At 56.0% G+C, this 9,653-nt stretch overlaps 2 protein-coding genes across 4 annotated transcripts in view; one reads left to right on the plus strand and one right to left on the minus strand.

Moving 5' to 3' along the window:
• VANGL2 (VANGL planar cell polarity protein 2) overlaps nt 1-2,271 on the plus strand; it is a 7,649-nt gene extending 5,378 nt beyond the window's left edge. Inside the window, exon 8 of the mRNA XM_017731144.1 lies at nt 367-2,271. Within this exon, the coding sequence (XP_017586633.1) occupies nt 367-728 (362 nt within the window). The 3' untranslated portion in view covers nt 729-2,271. The remainder of the gene's footprint in view (nt 1-366) is intronic.
• A 648-nt stretch (nt 2,272-2,919) lies between these two features.
• LOC108445944 (protein enabled homolog) lies at nt 2,920-8,920 on the minus strand. 3 transcript variants are annotated; one of them, XM_017731157.1, is made up of 6 exons: nt 8,754-8,920; nt 7,613-7,801; nt 6,366-6,467; nt 5,043-5,081; nt 4,130-4,191; nt 2,920-3,406 (listed from the first exon to the last, which is right to left on the minus strand). In XM_017731157.1, the coding sequence occupies exons 1-6, from the start codon at nt 8,824-8,826 to the stop codon at nt 3,242-3,244; spliced, it is 630 nt and encodes a 209-aa protein (XP_017586646.1). In that variant the 5' UTR covers nt 8,827-8,920; the 3' UTR covers nt 2,920-3,241. The 3 variants fall into 3 exon arrangements, with proteins under 3 accessions (XP_017586646.1, XP_017586647.1, XP_017586648.1); XM_017731158.1 differs by lacking the exon at nt 8,754-8,920 and adding an exon at nt 8,637-8,697 and having other exon boundaries at nt 2,922-3,406; XM_017731159.1 differs by having other exon boundaries at nt 2,942-3,332; nt 8,754-8,899.
• Between the last annotated feature and the right edge of the window lie 733 nt (nt 8,921-9,653).

The following is a 9,653-nucleotide window of genomic DNA, read 5'->3' on the forward strand; positions in this document are numbered from 1 at the left end:
CCTGAGGGAGCTGGGGGGGCTCATCCCAGAGAAAAGGGGGATCCAGGGGGAATTTGGGGCTCTTCCAGGGGGGATTTGGGATCTGATCGCAGGGAACGGGGCCAGCACAAGAGGGAACGGCCTCGAGCTGTGCCAGGGGAGGCTCAGGGTGGATATTTGGGAAAATCCCTCCTGGAAAGGGCGGCCAGGCCTTGGGAGGGGCTGCCCAGGGAGGCTTGGAGTGGCCATCCCTGGAGGGATCCCTGGAGGGATCCCTGGACGTTGGAGCAGGTGACCAGGGTGGGGTTGATCCCACCTCGGACTCGACGACCTTGGAGCTCTTTCCCAACCCCAACAATCCCAGGATCCAGCCACAAAAATCCCCAGAGCAGCACCACGGAGCCGTTTTTTTCCACCTTCAGGCTCCAAAAAAAGCCTGGGCTGAGCCATCCGGAGGTGACATTCCCGTGTCCTTTCCCTCTCCCAAGGCCTTCCTGGAGCGGTACCTGACGGCCGGCCCCACCATCCAGTACCACAAGGACCGCTGGCTGGCCAAGCAGTGGACACTGGTCAGCGAGGAGCCGGTGACCAACGGCCTCAAGGACGGCGTGGTCTTCGTGCTCAAGCGCCAGGACTTCAGCCTGGTGGTGTCCACCAAGAAGATCCCGTTCTTCAAGCTCTCCGAGGAATTCGTGGACCCCAAGTCGCACAAGTTCATCATGAGGCTGCAGTCGGAGACCTCGGTGTGACCCGCACAGGGATTGGCCGGGATGGGACTTTTCCCGAATCCCTCCCGCTCCGAAACTCCGAATTTGGCTCCTCTGGATCCTTCCGGCCCCGCGAGGCCGCGGAAAAACTCTTCTCCCCGAAATCCGGATCCTTCGGAGCGTCTCCGGCACGGCGGCGGCGGTGCCGTAACTCAAGGGCTAATTCCAAGAATTCCCAACTTCCTTCTTCACCAGCGTCTCGGAGCAGCTCTGGGTCCCACGGACCTTCTGCTCCTGTCCATTTTCTCCTGGACAACTGTCCTGGCTCTGGCCTTAAACCACTGCCCGGCCCCGGGGCTGGGATTTCATCCCAAGGGAATTTTTTTCTGGGAGGGGGGGAAAGGGGAAGGATTTTGGAATCACCTCCAGGATCCGCGGCTGCTATGGAAAAGCTCCGTGGTGTATCCCAGGTTTCGGGAGCCTCCTCCTCTGCTGATGGGTTTTTAGGGAAAACGAGTGGAAATCTGATTTTTTGGAGGAGCTGAAGGTTGGATTGGGGTTTTTTAAGGTGGGATTTGCAGCTCCTCAGGGGATCCACGTCCCGAATCCCAGCGGCATCTCCGTGGGGGCTTCCCGGTGCCGTTGGAGCGATCCCGGATCCGTAACCCTGAGGAACTCCTGGAAGAAGTCAGCGAGGTCCTTAAGGAGCGTCCCTCGGTGAGGTGGCCCCGTGGCGATCCCACCGAATTCCCACCGGGATGCAAAAGGAGCTGGGTTTGCCTTCTCCTGATTTTTTTTGTTAATACCTCACGGATCGATTTGGAATTTTTTTCCCCTTTTTTTCTTTTTCCCCGCTCCAGATTCCACCTCCAGCCTCGAGGGGTCGGAAGTGCCGGATTTCATTCCAGGGAGGCGTTTTGGGGTCGGATTTTGGGGTTGGTTTTGTCCTAAGCACTAAAAGAGGGGAGTTTGGAGCCGGGGGAGGCTTCCCCAGTAAGCACCAGTAGCAAAATGGGCGGATCCATCCCCATCCCAATTCCAGGAAATCCCCAATTTTTGGGGAATGTTTTTGGGGGGAACTTTTTTGGGGGGGGAATTTCACCCCCCCCCTGCTGCTCCCATCATTTTCCAGCCTTTTGGGGCCGAAGGATCCGGATTTCACCCCCCGATCCTTCGGCTCCGTCGGCGCTGCTGCCGCTGGGAGCCCATTTTGGGGCATTTTCCTGAAAAAAAAAAAGCGGCTGGATCTGCCTGGGCTGGGGGAGATTTTCCATCCGGGAATTCCGGGAGATAAAAAAATCCCTTTTTTTTTGGTTCTGTTTTTGGGCTTGGGTTTGGATTTCGTTTTCCCGCCGAGCTGAGACCTTTGTGCATGCGTGTAGAAAGTTGTAAAATGTCAAAGTAATGGTTTTTAATATATATAAAAAAAAGAAAAAGCTTGGATTTTCCCGGTTTTTTGCAGTGGATCGGAGCGTTCCGGCAGTGGTAGGAATTTTTTCTGTTGGTGTTCGGTTGTTTTTTGCTTTTGTTTTTGGTTTTTTTTCCATAGAGGAACTACAATTGTACATTTTTTTTTTTTTTTAAATAAAATGAATCCTTTTTGGCTTTTTTTTTTAAATTTTAATTCCTTTTGGCTTGGGGGCTGTGAGGGCCGAGAGTTTGGGGGCTGTGGGGCCGAGGATTTGGGATTTATGGGGTAACAAGTTTGGGATCTGTGGAGCCAAGGATTTGGGAATTTTGGGGGCGGATTTTGGAGTCTGTGGGGCCAAGGATTTGGGGTCTGTGGGGCCAAGGTGTGGGGTCTGTGGGGCCAACAGGATTTGGAATTTACAGGGCAGAATTTGGGGTTTGTGGAGCCAAGGATTTGGGGTCTCTGGGTTCGAGGTATGGCGTTTATAAGGCCAAGGATTTGGGGGCTTTGCCACTGAAGTTTAGGGATCTACAGAACCAAACTTTTGGGATCTGTGGGGCCAAAAACTCGGGAATTTTGGGGCCGAGGATTTGGGGTGGATGCCCAACTCCTCCTGTGCTCATCCCACACCAGCCCCGACCCCTCAGGCCCCGTCCTGGTTTTTAGGGTTGCCCCAAAAAAAATTCTTCTCTGAGCCCCTCGATCACCTGAGGAGCCCTGGGGGTTTTTTTTTGGGGTGGGGGCTGGGTTATTCCACCCTTTTAGGGGTTTTTTTCCCATCCACGAACCCCCAAACCTTCCCCCGCACCTCAAATCCCCCAGAACTGCCCCAAAACACGGGGGAAAAAATGACAGAGGCGGCTGCGTGTCCCGGCAGAGAAATTCCAAGGGTTTTTTGGGATAAAATCCCACTTTATTGTGTTGTTCCCGCCCTGTCCTCGCACAGGGGACACCGGCGGGACCTCGGGGGGGCCTGGAAGCCACTGGGCCACCTCTGGGGGCCCTCAGGAGTCACCCGGGAGCGAGTCCAGCTGGGGAGGAGGAGAAGCGGGAGTTGGGAGGGGCTGGAATTGTCCCTTTATCCCAGGAATTGCCCCTTTATCCCAGGAATTGCCCCTTTATCCCAGGAATTCCCTTTCTTCTGTCACTCCCGGCGCTTGGGATGGCTCTGGCTGGCTGAAGGTGGTCTCGGATTGGTCCAGGCCTCGGGGGGTCTCGGGATCCTTCCTTTCCCTCTGGAAAAGAGGCAGGAATTCCATGGAGCGTCCTCGGGGTGGGATTGGACGGGAAACTGAGGCACGGCGTTGGTCTGGGGTTGAGACCCGGCTTTGAGCCCTCCCAGACCCAGCTTTGACCCTCCCAGACCCAGCTTTGACCCTCCCAGACCCGGCTTTGACCCTTCCAGACCCGGCTTTGACCCTTCCAGACCCAGCTTTGAGCCCTCCCAGACCCGGCTTTGACCCTCCTAGACCCGGCTTTGAGCCCTCCCAGACCCGGCTTTGACCCTCCTAGACCCGGCTTTGAGCCCTCCCAGACCCGGCTTTGAGCCCTCCCAGACCCGGCTTTGAGCCCTCCCAGACCCGGCTTTGAGCCCTCCCAGACCCGGCTTTGAGCCCTCCCAGACCCGGCTTTGAGCCCTCCCAGACCCGGCTTTGACCCTCCTAGACCCGGCTTTGAGCCCTCCCAGACCCGGCTTTGACCCTCCTAGACCCGGCTTTGAGCCCTCCCAGACCCGGCTTTGAGCCCTCCCAGACCCGGCTTTGAGCCCTCCCAGACCCGGCTTTGAGCCCTCCCAGACCCGGCTTCCAGACCCAGCTTTGACCCTCCCAGACCCGGCTTTGACCCTCCCAGACCCAGCTTTGACCCTCCCAGACCCGGCTTTGACCCTCCTAGACCCGGCTTTGACCCTCCCAGACCCGGCTTTGACCCTCCCAGACCCGGCTTTGACCCTTCCAGACCCGGCTTTGAGCCCTCCCAGGCCCGGCTCAGACCCTTCCCAATTCCCAGGAGAGTTTTTCCATCCCAGGCTCACCTGTAGGGCCGGGATTTTTGGGATGGGGTCCTGAACGGGGGGCTGGACCAGGGCTCCCAAATCTGCGCGGGAAGGGTTGGAATGAGGGCGCTGAGAGCAGGGAATTCACGGGATTTTGGGATCATGGAATGGTTTGGGATGGGAGGAGCTTTAGGATCACCCCAATCCCATGGGAAGGGACATTCCCACTATCCCAGGTGGCTCCAACCTGGAATTGGGCACTTCCAGGGATGGGGAATCCATGGAATGACCGGGGCCAGGATCCTGAATTTATCCCTAAAATCCCAACTAATCCAGCCCAGGGAATCCTGGAAAAGTTTGGGATGGAAGGACCTTAATGTCACCTCTGGATGTCCCCAGTCCTTCAGGGGATGGCCTCGATCCCTTCGTCCACACCCCATTCGGAGAAAATACCCCGATAAAATAAAAATATCCCAAGAAAAATGAATATCCTGATAAAATTGAATATCCTGATAAAACTGAATATCCCAATAAAAATGAATATCCCAATAAAATTGAATATCCTGATAAAATTGAATATCCCAATAAAATAAAATATCCCGATAAAAATGAATATCCCAATAAAATTGAGTATCCCGATAAAATTGAATATCCCAATGAAATTGAATATCCCGATAAAATAAAATATCCCGATAAAATTGAATATCCCAATAAAATTGAATATCCCGGTACAATATCCCAGCGTGATAAATTGCCCCGGTAAAAAGAAAACACCCCAAGAAAATACAATATCCCAATAAAAAAATCATCCCAGTGAAATCAAAATATCCCAATTAAAAAAAAAAATACCCCAATAAAACAAAATATCCCAGTAAAACCAGCATTCCCAGTAAAACCAGCATTCCCAGTAAAACCAGTTGCCCCAGTACAACCCCAACCCCGCAGGGCTCACCTGAGGAGTCGCTGCCGCTCATGGCCCGGTCCTGGATCCCTGTGATCAGGACAGACCCAAAACCTGAATTTTCCACCCCAAATCCCCTTCGGGAAAACCCAAAATGGAGCTGCTGAGCGCCAGTTTGGGTTTGAAGTAGGGAAAAAACCCCAAAACCCCAAAATTTGTGGAAATTAGAGAGGGAAAGGGCAGAGGTGATGCCAGAAGAGACAAATTTGAGCTCGGATGGGAAATTTGGGATGAATTTCAGGAATTTTAGGGCCAGAGCCGAGCAAGGGGCAGTGGCGACCCCAAAAGTGGCAAATTTGAGCTCAGAAGGGAAATTTGGGATGAATTTCAGGAATTTTAGGGCCAGAGCTGAGCAAGGGGCAGTGGCGACCCCAAAAGTGGCAAAATTGAGCTCAGATGGGAAATTCGGGATGAATTTCAGGAATTTTAGGGCCAGAGCTGAGCAAGGGGCAGTGGCGACCCCAAAAGTGGCAAATTTGAGCTCAGATGGGAAATTTGGGATGAATTTCAGGAATTTTAGGGCCAGAGCTGAGCAAGGGGCAGTGGCGACCCCAAAAGTGGCAAAATTGAGCTCAGATGGGAAATTCGGGATGAATTTCAGGAATTTTAGGGCCAGAGCTGAGCAAGGGGCAGTGGCGACCCCAAAAGTGGCAAAATTGAGCTCAGATGGGAAATTCGGGATGAATTTCAGGAATTTTAGGGCCAGAGCTGAGCAAGGGGCAGTGGCGACCCCAAAAGTGGCAAAATTGAGCTCAGATGGGAAATCTGGGATGAATTTCAGGAATTTTAGGGCCAGAGCTGAGCAAGGGGCAGTGGCGACCCCAAAAGTGGCAAAATTGAGCTCAGAAGGGAAATCTGGGATGAATTTCAGGAATTTTAGGGCCAGAGCTGAGCAAGGGGCAGTGGCGACCCCAAAAGTGGCAAAATTGAGCTCAGAAGGGAAATCTGGGATGAATTTCAGGAATTTTAGGGCCAGAGCTGAGCAAGGGGCAGTGGCGACCCCAAAAGTGGCAAAATTGAGCTCAGAAGGGAAATCTGGGATGAATTTCAGGAATTTTAGGGCCAGAGCTGAGCAAGGGGCAGTGGCGACCCCAAAAGTGGCAAAATTGAGCTCGGAAGGGAAATTCGGGATGAATTCGGGAATTTCAGAACCAGACCTGAGTGAGGAGAACCCCCTGGGGCCTGAGCTGTGACCAAAAGGGGCTTTTTTGGGGATCAGGATCCCCCTGATGGTGGCACACCCCAAAAAGTGACATTTTGGGGGCATTTTGGGGGCACTTCTGGAGGTTTTGGGGTGCCGGGGGGGGCTCTGACCTTTGCCCTTGGTCTTCTGGTAGGTGACAAAGAGCACGAGCAGGGCCAGCAGCACGAAGAGCACGGGGGACCAGTAGCGGACTGGGACACCCGAGGAGGTGCCTGTGGGAAAAGTGGGGACAGAGGTGGCCGGGCGGGGACGGGCACAGGGAAAGGGAGGGGGTCGGGATGTTCTGGGAGGGTGGCAGGTCCCCGGGAGGGTGGCAGGTCCCCAAGGGTGGTGGAACATCCCCCAGGAGGATGACAGGTCCCCCAGGAGGGTGGCAGGTCCCCTAGGGATGGTGGCAGATCTTCTGAGAGGGTGACAGGTCCCCCAGAGTGGTGGCACATCCCCTAGGGATGGTGGCAGATCCCCAAGAATGGTGGCACCTCCTTGGGATGGTGACAAATCCCCCAGAGTGGTGGCACATCCCTGAGAGGGTGACATGTCCCCCAATCCCCCAGAGTGGTGGCACATCTTCCGGGAGGGTGACAGGTCCCCAAGGGTGGTGGCACATCCCCTATGAGGGTGACAGGTCCCCAGGGTTGGTGGCAGGTCCCCCAGAGTGCTGACAGGTCCCCCAGGATGGTGCCACTTCCTTGGGATGGTGACAAATCCCCCAGAGTGGTGGAACATCTCCCGGCAGGTCCCCCAGGAGGGTGACACATCCCCCGTGAGGGTGACAGGTCCCCAAGGGTGGTGGAACATCCCCCAGGAGGGTGGCAGGTCCCCTAGGGATGGTGGCAGATCTTCTGAGAGGGTGACAGGTCCCCCAGAGTGGTGGCACATCCCCTAGGGATGGTGGCAGATCCCCAAGAATGGTGGCACCTCCTTGGGATGGTGACAAATCCCCCAGAGTGGTGGCACCTCCCCGGCAGGTCCCCCAGGAGGGTGACACATCCCCCGTGAGGGTGACAAATCCCCTGTGAGGGTGACGGGTCCCCCAGGGTGCTGACAAATCCCCCAGAGTGGTGGCAGGCCCTCCAGGATGGTGTCACCTCCTTGGGATGGTGACAAATCCCCCAGAGTGGTGGCACCTCCCCGGCAGGTCCCCCAGGAGGGTGACACATCCCCCGTGAGGGTGACAAATCCCCTGTGAGGGTGACGGGTCCCCCAGGGTGCTGACAAATCCCCCAGAGTGGTGGCAGGCCCTCCAGGATGGTGTCACCTCCTTGGGATGGTGACAAATCCCCCAGGAGGGTGACAGGTCCCCAAGGGTGGTGACAAATCCCCCAGGAGGGTGACACACCCCTCCCGTGGAACTCACGGGTTTGGTTCCCCGCCGGTGTCACCGCGAGGTCCCCGCTCCAAGGAGGGCTCGTGGTGGCCCTCGGCCACGTCGTCACCGTTGTCCCCGCGTGCCCGGTGGCTGTGGGGGGGGGTCCCGGTGGCCCCGGGGGCTCCTCGGGAGGGGTGACGCTGCCATTGCCCGGCTCCTCTTCTTGGAAGCCGAGAGCTGGGAATGGGATTTGTCCGTTCTCCCCCGAAATCAGGGATCAGGAATGGGAACATGGAGCCCCGTGTCCCCTCAGGGGACGTGGGACAGAGTTTGGGGACATCAGCAGAGGGTGAAGGGTCAGGAGGGATTTCCCCAAAAGGAAATTTCGGAGGAGAGGAGAGTGAGGGGAAATCCTGGGAATTCCAAGGGGCTCAGGATCCAGGAATGGCTGCAGCTGTTCCAGGAGGGATTTGGGATGGAGATCCCGAAAATTCATCCCCCAGAGGGTTGTGGGGCACGGAACAGGGGATGGTCCCTGCCCCAAAAACTCCGGGAGGGTTTATTGGGATTTTGGGATGTCCTGCGCAGGGTTTGGGGTGGGATTGGATGATCCAGGTGGGTTTTTTCCAGCTCGGGATGTCCCACAGCTCTCCGAGGGGGCTGAACTCGAGCAGAGCCAAGCAGGGAATTATAAAATCCCAAAAAATATCCCGATTTGGGGCATGGAGCTGCAGGATGTGAGGTGGAAGGAGCCACCAGGATCCTCCAAGTCCCATTCGTGGCCATGCCAAGATCGCACCGCGATTAAAACCAACTTTTGGGAACCCCCAAAAGCGGTTCAAAAGCCCCTCCTGATCTGCATTGGGATGGATTTGGGGTGCTGGGAGACCCCAAAACCCTCCTGGGAACACAAACAAGGCTCAACAAAGCCGGGCTCAACCCAAACCTGAGCTTAACCCCCAGGGAACTCCCTAAAGGGATTTCCCTGAGCTGCCCCCGCTGCCTTCAGCCTCTTCCTCCTCCTCCTCCTCGCTCCAGCCCCACACCCCGAGGCTCCCCCGGCCCCACTCACCGGCCCCAGAGCAGAGCAGGGCAAGGCAGAGCCCCCGAAAGCCGCTCGGCCCCATCCTGCTGTGCCCATCCCCCTCCCGGCCCCCCCGAAACCTCCTCCTTCCCCTTTTTTACTCACAGGAAGCTTCAGTTGGGGCCCAAAGGTGCTGAAATTGGTAGAGGAACGGATAAAAATCATCCCCTGGAGTCATTTCTCCACCCCTGGAGTCATTTCTCCACCCCTGGAGTCATTTCCCCACCTCATAGAGTGATTTTTGCACCCCAGGGAGTCGTTGCTCCGTGGGAAGGGGCGGGGAAAGGGTTGGAGGTCTGGGCAAGGAGCGGGGCAACTTCAGCACTGCCCCAAATCCCCTCAGGACAATCCCCGGAGCCACCAGAGCTGTCCCAAACCCAATCCAAGGACAGAGGGAAGCTCCAGCACTGCCCCAAATCCCCTCAGGACAATCCCCAGAGCCACCAGAGCTGTCCCAAACCCAATCCAAGGACAGAGGGAAGCTCCAGCATTGCCCCAAATCCCTTCGGGACAACCCCTGGAGTTGTTTAAATCCCAATCCAAGACAAGGATTTCCAAGGACGGATTTGGAGCCACGTGAGCAAATCCCTCCTCTACAAAACCAGAATATCTTTTATTTGATCCGAGGTATCCAAAAACACCGAGACAACCGGAATTATCTGCAATAAGTCTGTTTTCATCCCAAGAAAGTGATTTGCAGGCAGGAAGGGAGCCGGGATGCGCCTGGAATTTGTATTCCAGAGGCTCCCGCAGCCAGCAGCTTCAAAGGCAGCTCCGGTTTCACCGTGAATAATTCACCGAGGCACGGACAAAGAGCAGCGGGAAGAGGCACGGCCGGGAAGAGAATTCCCAGGAGCGGCCGTGTCCAGAGGCATCGGAAAATCGAGGCCAGTTCGTGGTTTTGGGGCTCAGGCGCCGGTTCCGGGTGGATTTGGGGAGCAGGGAAGGGCCCCATGTCCCACGCTCAGGTCACTGTCCCCAAATCCCAAAGGAATTCTGCATCCT

Source organism: Corvus brachyrhynchos, unplaced genomic scaffold (genome assembly GCF_000691975.1).
Source record: "Corvus brachyrhynchos isolate BGI_N302 unplaced genomic scaffold, ASM69197v1 scaffold303, whole genome shotgun sequence".
Lineage (NCBI taxonomy): Eukaryota > Metazoa > Chordata > Aves > Passeriformes > Corvidae > Corvus > Corvus brachyrhynchos.